Genomic DNA, 19,028 nt, shown 5'->3' with positions numbered 1-19,028 from the left:
CACAGGCTGGGGAAGTATCCCCACATGCACACACTAATGTTAATCGCTCTTCCCTACAGCTCTCTTACCATGAACTAGCAAAGGCATGACACACTGTCAGCCAAATTTTTGATTTGACTCAGCATGGCTGTTCTTACATCCTCAAGGAACATTTTTACTGTCGTTGGCAGGTGGACAAAGTAATGGGACATTAGGTGACACCTAGCTTGTCCTGCTAAACTGAACAGCAACATTTTCAAGACAGCACCGCGGTGCAGAATCCAGCCCATGTCTGAACTTGTCACTGTAACTTACACTGAAGCTTTCCTTACCATTAAGGACAGATGAGCAAGTAATTTACCTGTGTTAAGCATTTAAACAGTGAAAGTACTTAAGTTCACCAACAATTTCTGATACAGTGCACTAAAGTGTGATTCAACATTTTAGCAGCTACATGTGCAAATAGCCAACACTGCTGACTGATGGATGGACTATCCCTCAAAATTTTAAGGATTGCCACTGAAGGCATCATTGCTATCATATTGAATCAAGTCTTGACAGAGTTCCATTTTCAGGGAAAGATACAGTGGTTATGTGCACAGCCATATATCTCTCTTCAGTGAAGTATCTTGATCAGGATCAATTTCTTGCTTTTTAAAATTATCTTTCAAGTTGAGAGTGGTGAAATCAAAGCAGGCAAATACCACCACCACTGGCTTAAGTTATTTTTTTCTTGGTTTGTTTTTCAAGAGCTGAAGGCTGCTCCAGTAATAACTGTCTTTTGCATTTAAAAGCTGATACATAATGAAGCTGTGAGCATTAAGTCTTATTTAAAGCTTTGGGAATTTTTAGAATACTGCTCCAAATGGAAGCAGCTTATGGACCGGCATCAAATTTTCTCATTAGGTGTAAGTTTCTGCAAAGGAAACCAAAAGATGACAGTCAAGTTTTTTTACTCACCTTTCCTATTAAAAAGTAAACAAGAGACTCTTTGGGAACAATCTGTTTCAGTTCTTCAAGTTCTTGTAAAGCAGACTGAAAAGGAAGAAGAATGCTTACTAAGCACAAGCTAGCAGTCTGCAACCAGTTATGACATTACTGAACTGTGAATGCACTAATGTGGTAAAAAAAATATACTGGCATTTACATAGAGTATATTCCATCAAGAACAACAGTACACTCATGAGAAACATCTAAAATTCCTTTTACATTAGTTTCTCATTTAAAGACTGTAGCGTTACCATAGCCCCATTATTACAGAAATAGAGCAAGTTTATAGGGCTTTGGTCTCCTACAAGACTTTTAACAACTCTGACATAAAACACCCCCATCAGCCCCAACAAAGCATCATAGGGTAGAAGACAAGGCACTGACAGTGTATTTACAGTGGGCGCTTCCTTCAGTACACGGAGCTTCGGAAACACTAAGAACATCGGGGCATTTTGCACTGATGTGCCGCTCCCAAGCCTGTGCTTTTGGAAGGTTCTGGTTTTACATATGTATCTGTGGACGTTTACAAATGATGACTGTGCTTATAATAGGCATTAGAAGTCCAAAATATTTAGTGAACTTCTACTTTTAAATTAATTGTTGACAGTGGAGAAGTTTATTCTGCTGCGACAGTAACTTGGCATCATTATTAAATTCTACCTAAAAATATTTAGCCTGCAGTTTGAAATAAACACTGCTTTTAGCGATCAAAAGTTCTGCTCCACCCTCTAAACCTTATTCATGTGAAGACAATTTCAAGTTAGGGCTTGCTACATAAAGGGAAGCGTACGTCTGCATTTATTTACCTACCACTAGACAAATTTATCACACTATCAAAATTCTCTTAGCACTGGTGCTAAATGCCCAAACTATTTCATTAAGTTTTACATAGTTTATGTGAACAGCACAATTTTAGTCTTACAAGTCTCAGCCTGATAAAGAAACAAGAGTCCAAATGTTTTATTTCCTAAAATACCATTTCACCCTGGTCAACAAGTTTCTTATTGCCCCTGCACTAGTGAAGGTAGCGAACTATTAAGATTTATTGTTCTTCCTCTTGTGTTTATCTTCTGCTTTTCGATTTTAAAAACCATCTACAGATAGGCACTTCATCAAGTCCCTAATCTTAATACATTTTATATTTAATTGGTTCAGTTATGAATTTTCAAAACCAAGTTCTAAGTAAAGTTTTCCCTTTACACATGGGCGCTGAAGCCAGGTTTCAGGAACCAGGCTGCAGTTTGTCTTCTGTGGCCAAAACCCAGAGGACAACGGTCACTGGAAAGATCTTCACTCATTTGAAACGGGGGACAGCTCCGCAGGGGATCAGGACAAAGGTGCTCAGCTTCTTAGTTTTCACTTGACCACCCAGCTTTTGAAATAGCTGGTTCTTATTGCTGTAATCTGTTATGGAGCCGTTTGCCAAGGTTTGTTTTTTTTTTTTTAGTAATTTAGTATAAACTCATGATAATACAGCCATGCATTGGTGACACCCGCAGTAGGTTCCCCTTCTTTCCATTCTTTTTCCAAGGTCAGACTAAAACAATATTAAGAAAGCATCAACAATCAAAACCTTTGTAACAAGGGAACCTTTGTTCCCTTGGCAAAAGGTGGCACTTGTCAAAGCAAATGCTTCAAGACAGGCCAACATCCCAGGCTCTTCCTGCGAGCCCTCACGCCACCCAGTGAGAACCTGTAACCATTTTGCTTCCAGTGTCCCCATTACCAACTACAGCAATTTAAAGATAGCTTAAGGTTGTCTACATGCACCATGTCTTACCTTGTATTTTTCACTTGCAAATAATACAGAAGCTCTATGGAATTTGCATAGCGGGTTCTTGGGGTCAATGCTAATAGCTTTGTTTAAAGTATCCAAAGCCTTTTCAGATTTTTTCAGTGCATGCTGTACCTATTAAGAGAAAGGAAGAACAATTTTAAAAGGGAAACTAGCAGCTTATCTACTAGACAAGAATAAATCCGTTTGACTACATTTACTTATAGTATGTTCCTTTAAAAAAAAAATATTTGTCCAATTCTAGATAAAGTCTTAACAAGTTTTCTTACAGGAAGAAAACCATACCTCATCTCCACCTCAAAACATTCTCCCCACCCCACAGCTTAGAGAAATCATTTAACCTTTGGCCGCGAGTGAGCTCAATGTCTTTCTCTGTACATAAGCGAGCTGCAGCCATCACCCCTGTAGGATCTGACAGTGCTTTGCTGCCACGTAGAAGGCAAACGAATGGCAGCAGGTAGCCATCCATCACAGTGACACAGCCTTCAGTCACCATCACAACTACCAGAACTGCTTCCCAGCTCTGTACACAAGCACTGGCTGGAGCGAGGCTGCCGCTTCCAGGGACGTGGTAGCGGACGGATGAATAACCAAGTCCCCCAGTAGCCCTGTCCATTTAACTGAACGGCTGGTGGCTGCAGTAGCCACCTCCCAAACTTCACTTGGCATGAAGTGGCTTAAGTAGGAAGTTGTCACATCTACAAGCAACTGGAACAAGGGCAAAGTGGACATAACAGCCAAAAAAACCCCCAAACATACTGCACCCTGAAAGGTGAGACAGAGCACCTTTGCATTTATAGAACTGGAAGTGCTGGTCCAAGTGCATGCAATAGCAATTAAAAAAAACAAACACGTAATTTCTTACATACTAAACACCCCCCACCACCAACCCAAAATACTCTATTCATGTTAATACCTGCCCACAGTCTCGATTTTCATATCACTACTATTTTGGCTGACTCAAACATGATGTGACAGTATAATTTCATTACAGGTTAAAAGTAGCTTGAAGGGAGAGAAGTGTTTCCTTTCTGACATATTAACTCTGTGGTTATTCATTCATATGGCACTTAAGATCCTCCAAGAGGTACTCTGAACTTGGGCTTTTTTGCTAAAAATGTTCAGTATGACTTTCCCCACTGCAAACAAAGTACAGAGGCAGATTAAAAGACCATGATAGGGTTAAGTTAAATCTACTTACCACTCCAATGTGACACAGTAAGACTGAGCTCTGAGGATTAATATCAAGTGCTTTCTGGAAATGCATTTCTGCTAGACTGAATTTTTCCTGTTTGTAATAAATCATTCCCAATCCGTACCTGCAAGCAGAAAAATAGTTCTGCTAAGAGAGTATTCTAATCAATCTAGTCTTTGCCAGCGAATATGATCTGGCAGAAATGGTCTATACTCTTGCCAACCCTACCCAGGGTGGGAAACAATTTATTGTGGGAGAAAAAGCTACGTCTATAATTGTCTTGGGTTGTTTTTTTTTTTTTTTTTTGTCAGTTGGGTAGTTTGAAGAATCTACATTCAATACCACAGGAAGACTGGTGAACAGCTACAAAGTAAAAAGCAGACAAAAATTTCTCAAGACTAAGTGACTTACACTAGCTTACACTAGATCTAACTTTTACTGCTTTTTATTTTTTCCACATGAACAGCTGTAAAAATCTAACTGTATCCTAAGGTGTAAAGGGACAAATCTCTCATCTCTCCAACTGCAAACAAAGAAAGTTCAACCTAGCTGCACAGAACAAAATAGCTGGGGTAATACAGCCAGGAAGATCTGTGGAAACCAAGAGAACTCTCATGTTTTGCCCTCCTTATGGAAGTAACTGTTAAAAGACGGGGCCGGCATCTTCTGCAGAAATAGCTTTGCTCTCTGCTTAGAGAGAAGAAGTGGTAGGGAAAACTACATCAGCGGCAGCATCCGGAATATGTATCTCTGAAAGGAGTTCTTTATCACAATGCAGTAGGAGAACAATGAAGCAAAACTTACCATGCATTGTAGTGTCTAGGGTTGACTCTGATCGCATTTCTGAAACAAGCTAATGCTTTGTCTAGTTCTTCTGTCAACACAAATTCGTGCCCCAACAGGGTGTAGGCATAAGCATAGTTTGGATCAACCTGAATGGCTCTCTGGAAGAACTTGATTGCAATGTCATGTTCTCGTTGTAAGCTGAAACAGTTTCCTGCAGCGCACCAAGCCTAGTAAAAACAGCATTGCAAAATTAGCACGCTTTTTACAACTCAGGGTGACTAAATTTGAGCTGAACAAATTCTGCCGCACTGCTTTACATAATTATATATAACTTCCTCACAGGTTAAAAAATAACAATAATAAAAGTTAAATCTCATTCCTGAGAGGCAGATAGGCCTAAATACACCTTATAGCTACACAAGCTGAAATACAGAAATTGAGAATCTAAGGACAAGAAGTTTGTGCCAATTAGATACTTCAATGACTGAAGGTTTTGAAGCTGTTGAAGAGGCTAGAAATAAAACATCTAAGATATTTAAGAATAATGAAGGGGGAGACAGTACATTCACTCTTCAGCTCCCTCCAACTGACAAATCTGGAAATCTGCAGAGCAACAATTTTAGCAACAACCTCCTCTCCCTCCTGCTCAGCAACCAGCATCGAGACTGTAAAGCATCACAGCCCAGGGTCCCTTGCTTTCCCAAATTTTTTATCACCACTGTCGAACTGTTCACTCCTTGTATCAGAATCTGCATTTTCTTCTCTCCAGGATACCTTACTACAACTACCTCATTGTTTTTGATTGCTCTACTACTAGACAAGTTAACACCGCAACAGGATTCTCTCCTCCAACAGGAAGAAAATCCCAATATAATCTACAGTTTTCTCAACTCTGTTAAGAACATTTAAACATGTATACATCTATTACTTCTACTGTGGCACCTGTTAAAAGATGTCTTGCTTTTTGCATATCATGACTTTATGTTGCCATACACTCTGCAGTTTAATAGACTTTGGCATAAAAATGTTCAACGTTATGTCTGAAAATAAGTTCTAGAGCAAATATGTTTTAAGTGCCAGTGAATTAACTACAGCAATTAAAAGGTGGTACAGGAAAAATATTCCTTTTCTTTGCATACTTGCAGCAGCAGGGGTGACAGACTAACCCATGATCTTCCTGGATGAGTGGTGCCAATGCAAATTTAAATAACCATTAACAGATAAAATGTTTCAACCTGTTCCATGTGAGCTGATATTCTAAGAAACCATTTCAGGCATCATCAGTTCAACAGATAATCCTGCCACCTCCCTCTCCAGTTTTGCCACGCAGTTCTCACAGGAGAATACACTTGAACTAGATCAGAGCTCAGAGCTTTGCTCTGAATCATTAGATTTTGCCCCATACAGCTACCCTCTTCACACACAAGACCACAGCATTTTATACCTCTGGTGAGTTTTTATCCATGTCCGTCAAATCCTTTGAAAGAACTGAAAGAGCAACATCTTTCTGCAGATGCCACAGCGTAGTCGAATAGATCTCCATGCCTTCTACTCTGTAGTTTTCAATCCTCCTTACTTCTGAAAATATTCTCTCAGCCTAGAGAACAGAAATTAAGCTTAAAACAAAATTCCACACACCAAAGCAGAGTGCATAGGTCAAGGTTAGTTCAGACTGAGCATCCTCTTTGCTTTCTAAGTGTACTACGGAGAGCTACAGGTCCTGTAACTTCCTCTTCAAGCAAAGGAAGCTACTGAACCCTAGCACAGATGCCAGGAGAAGCGCAGCCATCCCTCCCCACCGCTGACTCCGATGACATTGCTGCGTCTATCACAGCGCACAAGGAAGGCAAAAAAGCTACCCACAAAAATCAGAAAGAGCATAGCATACTTTTAGGGGCCAGTTATGACTATTAGCCATTCTAACAGATGACAGGTATTGCATTCCTGCCGAGTGCTACACCCCCCCAGACACTGTGCATAATAATTACAAGGCAAAAGGCAACAACTGCTGCAGTAAACACAGCTGATGCAGGGATGGGGGAATGCCTAACAATGTGACACCACAAATAGGTGCTTCACTTTCACTTGAGACAGCTGTACTTCTTATCAATGAAGATCAAAGAGACTCATGAAGTCTCCCTGACACAGAGCTCTACTCCATAAACTCGAGTGCCAGGTTACAACACAAAGGCCACACGGGAAGAGCTTTGGAAAAGCTTTAGGAAACCATTAGGGTCTGCAGCCTCAGTTTTCAAAATAACCTATTAAAAGCACAGCGTGCTCCATCTCTAAATCAAACCACGTGTACGTTTTAAAAACTGCTTTTGAAACCCACTGCAGTTCTCTCCTGCACAGAGAGCGTTTTAAAAAAATTGTGAGGAAATAGGCACATCCATTATCAGGACAGTGACAAGGAGAGTTAAACTGCTGGATTACCCTTAATTGCTCACTGCTGTTTCTGAAGCAGTTTGACATCACCTCAGCTGTGCCAAAGCTGTCATTTCTAAGACTGCAAAGGAAACTAGGTCATTGATGTGATCTGTGTTGACTAAAAAGGGCGAGAGAAGTTTTTGGATTTAGACCTCAAATTGTTTCAGTGATCCAATTTACAACACTGCAGTCAGTACAATTACATGAGCACAGCTGTAAGTGAAAACAGGCAGAGGCAAGGAGACCCCAATGGCTGGATAGAAGAGGACATAACTAAAAGAAATCCAAAGTGTAACTCAGCTTCTTCAGCAAAGCTCGATGACTATCGATGCAGATTCAAGACCTAAACCCATTCCAGGTATAACTCTTTGTTTATACAGTTATCTCAACTGTAAGCCTCCCATAGCTTTTGCAGGAAGTCTGCAGGTGTCATGCAAAGCTGTGCAAAACATTAGTGCAAAGGGTAAGAACCAACCCCCCCAGTTCCTACCTGCATGTATTCTGCAAGTTCGAAGTAAGCTCTCCCAATTTGGCACAGCACCCAGCCAGTGTTGTAGTGGTGGGATGGTAAATGGCTTAAAATATTTATCGCTTCTTTGCAGTTGTATGAACACAAGGCTAAATAACCTTTTCCCATGTCACGAAGAAGGCTCATCAAACCTTCTAGGAGAAAAATACAATAAATAAAAGTGGAAAAAAATAATTAAATAAAAAAGACAGCTGAGAGTTACTTCAAACTGCTAATCCCATAAGCTCTTCATTGTGGCAGGCACTGCTCCTGAATTTGTCTGTGAAAATCTTTCAGCTCCCCAACATGGGCTTATACACTCTTAACTTAGGCATAATATTCTAAACATCAGCCTTTGCAATGGAAGTCAGATAGTAATGACTTCTTAAAGCCAGCAACAGACTACTTGGGAAAAGAGAAACTCCAAAGTTCAGGGCAACTGGAGTTTTGCATTTACAACAGCTATTCAAACATTTTGTTAGGTCTGAACACAGTTTCCACATGTCTGGTATCCATGGATACATCTTCTTGCTGCCTGGAAACATTACTGAGCCAAAAAGGGAGGAATTCAGCAGTTTGTCTAGGATTTTCTGACAATCTGAATAAAGACTTATTTCTAAACAAACAGGAAACATGAAGACAGAACAGACTACCTAAACCCTTCAAAAATAAAATTTTGAAGGAAGATAACCAGGTTACTTATAGCTCCTTTGAATCAGTTTCCAAGGATCTTGTCTGAAAATATTTTAATCATTAAGAATCAGAGCTTGCAAGATGTATCTGCTTACAACTAGCTACTTTTAATACTTCTTCACATGTTCCAAGTTAACTAGAAGATACTGAATTCAATCAGTTTTTATAATTAGACAAAGGTGACAGCCACAGGCTAACTGAAACAAGAAAGAAAAACACTGGAACAACATTTTTTCTTCATTTGACCTTAAAACATAGATACAAGCTTTACTCTAACTACAGTCCAATAGTGTTCAAACAGACCTGCTGCTGCCTTCTGTAGTGTAAAAGCCTGGATCTGTGGTGTAACAGTCGAAATTTTTCCTTCTGAAATGATGGAAGAGTCCAGTTTGGTAATTTCCAAACTATCATTTAAGTTTGGTTGAGTTATTCCTCCCTTATTTGTTTTACTTTTTGTTTTTCTGTTTGGAATCTTAGGTGGAAACTTCATTTTCAATTTTTTGCTATTTTCCTGAAAGTAAGAAGAGTAAGAGTTACATAGAAAGGAAGTCTTTTAAATTCAGAAAATTAAACTTACAAGTGAATTGTGTAAAGTTATTTTTATCGTCTTTTCAGCTTTAACAACCATGCCCAGACATGGGACTTCTAAACTTGAGTATACAGGCACATCACTTCACTGAATGTTTATTTGTTCATTTTTAAGATGGCAACATTCACATCACCTAATTACAGTCTACGAATATTTGAGTTTGGTGTTCTACTCCATTGTTTGAGAAGCAGAAAACAGATGAAAAATAACTTGTTTGGTGCAAAAAAAAAAAAGATAGTATCTGCTCAAAATGAATTCTGCGATAAATATATCTGATCAACACATCCTCTTAAATGGGCTGACAGCTACCAGCACCACTGCATTTGTCAGCCCAGCACGTATCTTTGTTTTTGATCATGATACTCTTCTTCCTATTATTTTACTTGAGCACTTGAGAGCTTAAAAAAAACATATTGTGGCATCATGATATCTTTTCTACAGCCAGGTACTTCCTAAGTTCTGCTGATCACAGAACCTGTTCTTAAGCTGCTAGGATTGCTATGCATATGGGGAAATGATTAGTACAGTGGCACGAATAAGAAGCCCAGAAGTTTACAAAATGCACGATGTTCATTACCTTTGTTGTAGAGCTATCACTAGTAAACAGGCGAGAGCTTCTTCGAGGCAGTGCATTTGGTGGAGCAGCAATTGTTGGGCTCAATACCTGAGGTGTTGTACTAAAAAAACCCAAAAAACAGCAGCACATCAAAAAATGCCAAAGTTCTTAGTTTTTTATTAAAAACAGCTTGTACCTTTGTTTAAAAAAAAATACCTTAAGTAGCAAAGATAATAGCAAAGATATTCCCATTTCAAGATTAAAAACCCCCTAAATCTACTTGTTGCACGTCAAGCACATGAACAGAATTTCCTTCCAGCTACTTTTTCATTTATTGATGAAGTGATCTAATTGTGCAGGAGATTTAAAACAAAACAGGCCAACCACCACGCACGAGCTTCCCACAAGTTTGAGTTTTTTTGCCCAACAAAAAAATACACTTCTTTCTCATCCAAAGAGGAATTCTGCAGGAACATCCACACAAGTGGGCAAATAAAGCATGCAATTCCTTCAAGATATACAATGCACAATGTGATACCACGATGATTTCCCCCCTGCTACCTTGTCTGTGGGCCAGAGCTCTGTGTTTGTGCAACAAGAATTGGAGTGACTTCCCGGCTATTTCCACTCTGTGAGAAGACAGATTTTGTTCCAGCTTGGCTCATCCTGCTGACAGTCTGCATAACACAGAATTTCCACAGGTTTGTTATTATGTCACCAAGTTATCTCTCTGCTGTACCAAATCAAATCCATTCTGCCTATCACACACTGCACAAAGGAGGATAAATATAGGTCTTCTTAACAAAGGATGAGAGTTCCTCCCCATCCCAAGGGGCAATGAGTATTTCTCATTCTACCTGTTAAAATGCCACTAACACAGAGTTTACTAACTTTATGCACATTATTTGAAAGATAGAAAATCTCCATCTAGTGGGAAGAAACTATACATTAAGATGTTTGTGCAAGAATAAAAGTGAATTAAAACATGTCATATTTATCATTCCTTCTCCATGGAAATTTGTAAAAAAAAAAAAACCAAAAAGGGTGTGTGTGTTTAAATTATATTGCAATCACATCCAGAAGCCATTTGCCATTCACACCTCACAGAGGTGCACGCTGTATGCCACTCCACTGTTTAGCATACCCATACACAGCATAAATCAGTATTTCACAAATTAAGTTATTGCACAAGCCTTTGGAGCAGATACAGAAATAAACTGCTTCATCAAAAAGGGACTTGCATTATGCAGCACAGAAAGTTACTATATACCCACAGCCAAGTTAACACAGGGCAGCAAGTTACTGCATGCCATTTGAGCAACACTTAGTATGCGCACTCACACCTTTTGTACCTGTTACTTGCCACAGGTTACAAGCACATAATACTACTTAGCACCAAAACATTGTCTTGTATCTTCACCCATCTTCAGAGAGCTAAAATGTGCTCTTTGATGCCTACCCTGGCACAGCTAAGGTGTGGGAACTTGGAGCTGTGATAACCTGACTGTGAATCTGAGACCTAAGAAACAAGTTCAGATAGAAATTCTGTCTGACACATAGACTTCCTATAAAGGATTTGGAAGAGGTCCTCCCCTCCCTGCCTTTTAAAGAAAGCTGAAACCTTATCTTCCTGCCCACCCCAGGGATACAAACATTCAACTCTGCGCCGGCTGTTTGGAACAGACATTCTTGAAGACACCAGAAATCAGCGAGTGGGATCAACGACAGCACAAGCAACACCAGTTTATGCGTTATCTGACTTCCAATATTCTGTCCTTCCCTTCTCAGTTTCTCTGCTATCAGAGGCCAGTTTAGCGGCCAGCAGGCACGCTCTTGCCCACTCAGATAGGAAGCCTTTGGATTCATCCTAATGTTTCATTCATTTACGCAAGTGTTTCCTAGGAAACTGCCTCTGTTAAGTCATGCACGTTCTAGCCACAGTTACACTAAACCTTTTCTAACTTGGTAATTTGAAGAGCAGAAGTGAAACTGGCCAAATAATTATCTGCATTGGACAAAGCATGCATCTGAATTCTAAGCTATTTATTAAAGTGTATTAAGTATTTGTGTTTAGGTAGTAGCATGGATGCATCTGGGCAGAAAGCACATGCACGGACTAGTGAAACTTGCACCTCTGTGCTGTTGTGTCATACTTAGCAAAGCAACAAAACAGTAAATATGACTTGAGTCCCCAAAGCTTTTCATCTATCACATCGTGTACACACGATATTAAATGCAGACAAGTACTACACTGATGAGCAGCCCTTTGCTAACTATGTCATTTTTTTAGACTCCTGAAAATTTATCTTCCTACATAAGCACAATCCACCATGAGCCACTGTTTTCAACTAGAAATGGAAAACTGGTTGGTCCTGAGCATCTATGGGATGGGAACTGGGTCAGCCACATGAAGCCTATCTCTAGCAGACTGGTTTAGCTCAGTCCAGCTGCAACACATCAAAAGTAATAAATAAAAAGGCAGGACTAAGAACTGAAAGTGTGGCAGTAATATACTGTCTAGAGACAGGATATCATAATGGCTCATGCAATGAGATTCCACAGTTCCCAGTCACAGGCTTTCAAAATACTATCCAAAGGACAAAAAATAAAGTTACCAGCTTACTGGCTTGTATTGTTTTAAGTACTGGGTCAACGAGAGAAGACACACACAGTTTTTAACTGCTCCCAAATTTCACTTCCAGAACAGCACAGCAAGATGAGCACCAGAGCAAACATGGAAATTCAAGTTCTACTTTTTGAGGAATTCAACACTATTACTTGCACTGAGTTTTTACTTTAAAGAGTCGGCCACCTATAAAACACTAGCATCCCTCAAGCAAATCCTAGGTTTACTAAAAATACAGGGAAAAATCCTCAGGTTTTTTTGTTTTTAGAAAGGAACAAATGGTTCTTCAACTGTCACCAACATTCCACCTCTCATTTATCACTATGGCAACTATGGCAGTTTCTTACTGAGTAAAAAAGAAAATTTTTAGTTTTCTTTACACCAGACTTAAGCAGATCAAAACAGCACCTTGCTACCAGTCATCCCTCCACAGACCACCAGCAGTATTTTGACTACTCTGGCCTGTAAACTAGAAGTCAAGAACGGCTTGCAAGGAAGCAGTAGCTTCTGCTCAGTTGAGGCTTTTCGGATTATTTCAAGTCATCCCTGAAAATACAGGAATTAAAGCTTAAAGCAAAAGCTCCAAGTTTAGACTGTCTTCAGATTCCACCTTGCACACTGAAGAGTTATAAACCCTTCGCTGTTTAGAACTGTCAGCGTTCGTACGTTCCCCTCAGAGCAGGCGGGCAGAAGACACAGCACCTTCCTCGGGTCTCCTCTAGCAGCACTGGGTGCGTGCAGGCTGCCTAACGTGCATTTTGGGTGGGGGGAAAAGGGCTTCTCATTTTAACTAACACTTCAAGAAGTCTAAAAAGTTTTGTCAGGCAGTCAAATTAACAATTAACTGCACCCCCGCACCCCAACCTCACTAGCCTATAACTACACATGTGCTGGTGAACAAAATTTTGTCTTGCTGCATGAAGTAATTGTTAGTAAGAGCAGGCTGCTGTTGTGTTGGTTTGGTTGTAATTCTTCTTTTACTACACACACTTTTTAGACAAATTATACATAAATTTAAGTCTCACTTAGTTAACCCAAGCCATTGCCACAACTAAAGGATGCTTCAATTAGTTCCACACACTGTTTTTCAAAACTAATTTTGCAAACAGTGGATGAGCTGTGTTCTCCTCACTGTCAGCACAATCACATGCAATGGTTTTATCTGCATTATAGAGTCTTCTTTAAAAGTACAATGCAATGTCAAACTTATAGAACAGCAATCGTATTCCAGAATGCAAGATACCTTCTTTGAAGGCGCTCCTGTGGATGGCACATCAATTACAGAAGAAGAGTTTGTGTAGTTTTGTAAATAAGATCCATCTCCAGTGCTTGGGGTTTCCAGTGGCAAAATTCCAAAGCTGAGAACAAAACGAAGAGGAAGGGTCAATGTCTGAATGTCAGACTACTACTGATTCCATGCTTAAAACAGAGACCCGGATCAACTTTATCTCAGAATTATTTTATTGATTTATATTAACCCTCTTACTATCCTCATCTATAAAAGGCACTTTAATAGAAAATATCCTTATCCCTGAAATACAAAAATACAGAACTTTCCTTTGCCTGCCCGCATAATAACTAATAGACACAGACCATGCAAGTATTCACGGCTTGTAACAAAGCTGTTTAAATAAGACAACACATAGAACAGAGCATGTATTTACATGCTCTTTAGAAGAGAGCTGTTCTTTAGGGAAAGCTCTTAAGAGTAGCTTTTCATAATAAACTTGACTCCAGAGCAGAAACATACTCCTTTAAAGATTCTTCCAGTGTGAACGTCGCAATAAGCAATACTGCATCAACAGTTAACTAACTGAAAATACCAACTGCTTGTTTAAGAAACAGAAGAAACTAATACTAGGACCAAAGAGCAGTTATTGAAGTTTAACTTTCATTTCTGCAACATTATAATATGCTGTTGACACGCGTGTTTGCTTCTGTTGAAATAGGAAAGACATCTGGTGCCACACAAGTCAAACATTATGAACAGCACAGCTGCAGCCAGGAATTGTCTGTCAAGGACTTACCTTGGAGTTAGCGGGCTCAAAGCTGCAGGTCCCCCCAGCAAACTCCGCCCAGTTTTTGGTTTATTTTGAGCTTGTTTAGACAATATGGCAGTTCCTGACCCAAGAGGGACAGCATCTGGTGAAATTACAGCCGAGTCAATGTAAGACATCGAAGAATCTGTGTTCAATGAGGAATATTTTGAATTGGAGGATTCTAGGTTGAGTCTGTTCAACTCCTGAAAAATGGGAGGCAGCTGTTAGATACTCAGGCAGCATAGTTTCTAATCAGCATTTTTCTGTTAAGCTGGAAAGACTGCTTTTAACACAGCAATTTCAGCAAAACTTACAATTGTGTCTTGCGGCGTTTCCATAAGGACAGTCTCAGGCTGTCTGTGGGATATGCTGTGATTCGATACCAATGTTGTGCAAGTGTTAGGCAGACAGCTGCTGAAGTTCTGTAGAGATGTTAATTTAAATGTTTGGTCAGGGTCTGGTTTTTCACCTGTAAGATTGGAAAAGGGGATTTTAGCGTTATTCCTGAGCTTATATACTGAATATTCAGTCTGAAACAAGGAGGACAGGGAACGAAGTATTTCAGGATGGGTGTGTTCTTATCTTGTTGTTTTAAAACCCCTTACGCCAAGTCAGAAGTGTTCCCCCCCTACAAACCCTAGAAAATAATTTTTATTAGAAATCAGACGTGCTTTTAAGTTATTCTCAGAAGCATCTAAGGGTCTACTAACTGTAGGTTAGAAGACAGTACTGTTAAATCCAAAAATGTATCGTGAAAGTGGAAGACCTCAAGACAAAAGCTCTAAACACTGGCAAAGTATTTTAAATGCATTGTTGCTTACAAAACCACTTCCAAAGAATTTTGCAGGCATTTTCCTTACTAGCTCTGGGCAAGGAGTAAAACAAACCTTGCCACGTGCTGACAGCAAATCAAAAAGCCTGACGTAGCCAGAAGTGTAGAAAACATCTTCACTAGTAAAACAGTCCTGCAGACTTACCTATTTCACATAGTGATTCAAAAGGGGACCACAGGAAAGGATTTAAACTAAGGCTCTTTTGGTAACATTCTGATCCTTTGGCAAGCCGGTCTGTCTTGCTGCAAAAAGAATGTAACAGTTTATGAGGAAACTTAAGAACAGCACTTTTGTTCAAGATAGCTTTCCAGGAGTTGAAAAACAAAAACATGCAGAGAGTCACAGCAACATCCCTCATTTTTCAAGCCACAAGTACTGAGTTCTTTTGAAGTTTTTGACATATTTAGACACAGCTGAAAGTTTCTTAGGCACAGACCTCAAAAAGAAGTTACATAAGCACCAGTACAGCTTGAGATTTTTTGCTGTAGAAAGATGCAGTTCTTTGCAACAGCTTTGTTCTTTTTTTGCCAACAGCAACCTGATTTCTAGCCTTCTAGCCATTTTAAATACCTACTGATATATTTTTTGTATATAAATTAGGGGTTAAACTGAATACCTAAGCATCTGGCTACAAAGATAGCTGCTCCTGAATATATATATATTTTTTTTTTTTTTTAAAAAACTACCCAAGTATGCTAGGGAAGAAACCAAAAGCTATTCCTATTCAATCTGCTCATGTTTACTGAAACCTTTCTTGTAACTAGACAAAAGCAAACCACTTAATTTGCAAAGTTATTCTGACTGGCAGTCCTCAAAACTTTCATTTGGAGGTTATAGCTACACATCTGTAAAATAGATACAGAAAAAAATCAAACTGGCAACACTGAGAAACAGGAGAATTTTTCATAGGGAAAATATGGAACAAACCCAAAGAGGTGTGTGTGTATATATATTAAAAAAACAACCACCAAACACTCTTGGATTGCATGCTTAACCTGGAAAAGAGGAATTTGTGTTTTCAGTCAGAAGATCTGGGTGAAAGACAAACTGCTTGCATTTCAAAGGTAAATGGCTTCCACAACTATCTCCTTGCATCTATGATACTTTGAAATCATGCAGGTCGTAGAACTCACAGACAAGTGTATCCTGTGATGACTGAAAATGTATTTGACTAAAATGGAGCCTGGTCAAATAAAAAAAAACAAGCTTTATTAGAGAAAACAACAAAAAAAGCAACATTACCAGTAGACATGTCCCAGTAAGGAGAGTGTAAAGCACGCAGAGTCACCAAACTCCATAACAATGTCATCATGGCTTTTCTGTTTGTTGAACACTCCACCAGATAAGATCTGCTCTCCTTCTGCAAGCCTTTTTAAAAAACAAGAGGTTGAAAGGGGTTACAAGCCTCACAGTATTTGTAGCCCAGTGTTTTCACCCTGCTACAAACAAAAACAGAAATCCACTGTCAGTGTTCACAAGTTTCAAACCACATATAAACTAGCTCCTGCAAATGAATTTTACGTAATAGATGGATTCCTCTAGCAACAGGAGGTATGCAGTACTCCCAAGCCGAACGTCTCCACTGGGAGGGAAGAAAAACAAAACCCCAAACCCCACAACATCACTTTTCCAGAAGTGATTAATCCTAGGTACAATACCAAACAAAGCATCTAGAAGAGTTTCCTGTCCTCTGTTTTTTGAAGGTACCTTACCTAGTAAAAAGCTAGGACAACACTTATTTTGGTTTTGTTTCCCAACTACAAAATACAATCTGTAAGGTACCAGGCACTCATGTAAAATCCAGAGTCTATTTTGGATCTTAACACCTTGCCTTCTTGCAAGAGGGGCTCAAAAGAAGAACAAAGGTTCAGCTTGCATCTACTACACCTGCAGCAAGCAGTACTGCTCACACTGAATGTGCCACTCACGATTACGCTTGAAGATCACTTTATACAACTTGAGGATAGGAGGCATTCATCTGGCATTTGAGACTGACACCTGCACAAATCATCTCTTCTTGCCTCCACTTGAAATTATACTTGTAGGTAGATGCTTCTATCAGTATAGACATTCCCACAAGAAAATAAGGTACCTCTTTATAAATGAGCTCATATAACTAACAGCAATGACAGCTAAATTTAACAGATTCTAAAGAACACTTCTAAGAAATCCCACCTACCTAACTTAAACCAGTTCTGAAGCTGATGCACTATATGCACACACCAGACTTGGTAAAAGCAAGGGAGGGAATGATCAGCTTCAGATTTATTCCATGGGGACCTTGCCAAGCAAAGCACTAACATGACTTCCCTTTCAAAAGAAGATTCAAAGAAGCCTGTATCCTAATAGCTCCAGAAGTGTAAAAAGCATCAGAAAAAACATAAGTCAAGACATCGTTGCTACTCTAAAGGTGTCAAAGGACTCGCCTACTAAAGCAAGTACCAAAGGCTAAGGAGCCTCCCCTCGCTGGCTCTGGAGGCCTGCATTTTGGTTACATGTTATGAGCAGGACTATGAAACCTGCAAAAAAAAAAAAAAAAAATCACATTGTGCTGTGTGAAACTCCAAATATCACGTTACCTATTCTAAAGAAATTAAACATATTTTTTTTTGGTCATTGAAAGAAGGTCACAAACACCAAACCAAAAAAGCCACAACACAACCACAAGCTGTTCTGCAGAGAGACAGTTAAGCTTCTGTAAAGAACCCCCACAGAATTTGAGGGTTTTTTGAACAGAAGTTTTCACCTTTCCTGGTGCCTCATCCTCTCCATTCTACACCTCAGCCAGACATCATTCCTACACTTGAGCTGAAAGTTCTATGCAGAAGTAAAATACCCTCATTAATAAACTCTGAGGGCGTTAGGGTGGGTAGCTTGAGCAGTTTCATTATATACTCTCACTGTTACAACTCCAGAAACCCAGCACGTTACCTTGAGACTACTATGGCCCTGTCAAGGTTAATTTTGATGGTGAATACAGTATTCTCAGATGTGGATTCAAGGTGAGTTTGTTGTAGCTTTTTAAAAACAGATTTGTCTGCCACACTTTCCCTCACCATCCATTAGCAGTTACAGGGTAAGAGGAGGAAGCTTACTGTTTGAGAGAAGTGACCCATCTGTTAAATTCATACTGGAAACACTTAATGAAATAAGCAAAGCATCAGAGAAACAAAAGCAAAAGCAGCACTTCCCAGAGTCATCTCAGCAATCAATGTTTTCTCCCCCTACGCAGCTTGACAACTCCTTTGTAAGTTATTCAATACCTTTTAAGAGTTTTCTGCAAGATGAGCTAATGTTCTTTAGGTCTGTATCTGAAAGCAAAATGAACTGAACTTGCAATAATCTTTAGAGCTGAAGGACTAACGAATTACTAGTTTATGCAATATGACAGCTTTCAGAGATAAACCCAAACAAAAAAACCACCCAACATTTGTAACCCTGGACAGAACATAAAGGATTTACTTACTTGCTGAGGTCAACACAACATTTTGCAAGCAGGTATTTACATTGTGGGGTAGTACAGCTGTGTCCCTTTAGGAGCCTGTATGCTTTATAGGCCTTTCCTGAGCGGTAGTAACACGTTGCCAGTAAAAACAGTGCTTCCTCTGAATGCACTAAAAAATAAATTAAGAAACCCATCATCAGTTGATTGTTTACTATTTTGATACAAAGAATTTGGGGGAAGGGAGTAAAAGCCAGCTAGGAACAAGATGCAAGAAAACAAGTACTGCTATTAGAGAAATTCATTACTGAATAAAGTGCATTTCTTAAGTCAAATAACAAACTTCCATATGTCACTTCCTTGTATAGTCAGACCAACTCAACACCTACTGCTGTAGGAGAACTTTGATCCTTCCAGCTACTCAATCTGAACAAGTGATGAGCCAGTTTGCTGCTAAAATAACAGCAACTCAAGCAAAGCAGTCATTCCTAGTAGGACAGCAACTCACTGGCCACACCAAGGCTTGGCTCAGAGTATTATCACACCTGCTAGTAACACTTTTCACTA

At 39.5% G+C, this 19,028-nt stretch overlaps 1 protein-coding gene across 4 annotated transcripts in view; it reads right to left on the bottom strand.

Moving 5' to 3' along the window:
- CDC27 (cell division cycle 27) overlaps nt 1-19,028 on the bottom strand; it is a 32,202-nt gene that overhangs the window by 4,295 nt on the left and 8,879 nt on the right. For 2 of the 4 annotated variants that reach the window (XM_027784365.2, XM_005235837.4), the window contains exons 3-17: nt 18,486-18,633; nt 16,262-16,387; nt 15,164-15,261; nt 14,501-14,655; nt 14,175-14,389; nt 13,391-13,505; nt 10,083-10,198; nt 9,543-9,642; nt 8,680-8,887; nt 7,666-7,835; nt 6,190-6,342; nt 4,764-4,972; nt 3,966-4,083; nt 2,750-2,878; nt 940-1,014 (exon numbers count right to left, since the gene is read on the bottom strand). In XM_027784365.2, the coding sequence (XP_027640166.1) occupies nt 940-1,014; nt 2,750-2,878; nt 3,966-4,083; nt 4,764-4,972; nt 6,190-6,342; nt 7,666-7,835; nt 8,680-8,887; nt 9,543-9,642; nt 10,083-10,198; nt 13,391-13,505; nt 14,175-14,389; nt 14,501-14,655; nt 15,164-15,261; nt 16,262-16,387; nt 18,486-18,633 (2,135 nt within the window). Of the gene's footprint in view, nt 1-939; nt 1,015-2,749; nt 2,879-3,965; nt 4,084-4,763; nt 4,973-6,189; nt 6,343-7,665; nt 7,839-8,679; nt 8,888-9,542; nt 9,643-10,082; nt 10,199-13,390; nt 13,506-14,174; nt 14,390-14,500; nt 14,656-15,163; nt 15,262-16,261; nt 16,388-18,485; nt 18,634-19,028 lie in introns of all 4 variants that reach the window. The other 2 variants (XM_005235836.4, XM_027784364.2) reach the window with 1 other exon arrangement.

Source organism: Falco peregrinus, chromosome 18 (genome assembly GCF_023634155.1).
Source record: "Falco peregrinus isolate bFalPer1 chromosome 18, bFalPer1.pri, whole genome shotgun sequence".
Lineage (NCBI taxonomy): Eukaryota > Metazoa > Chordata > Aves > Falconiformes > Falconidae > Falco > Falco peregrinus.
Note: the sequence above shows the minus strand (reverse complement) of the source record. Positions and strands in the feature narration are given on the sequence as shown.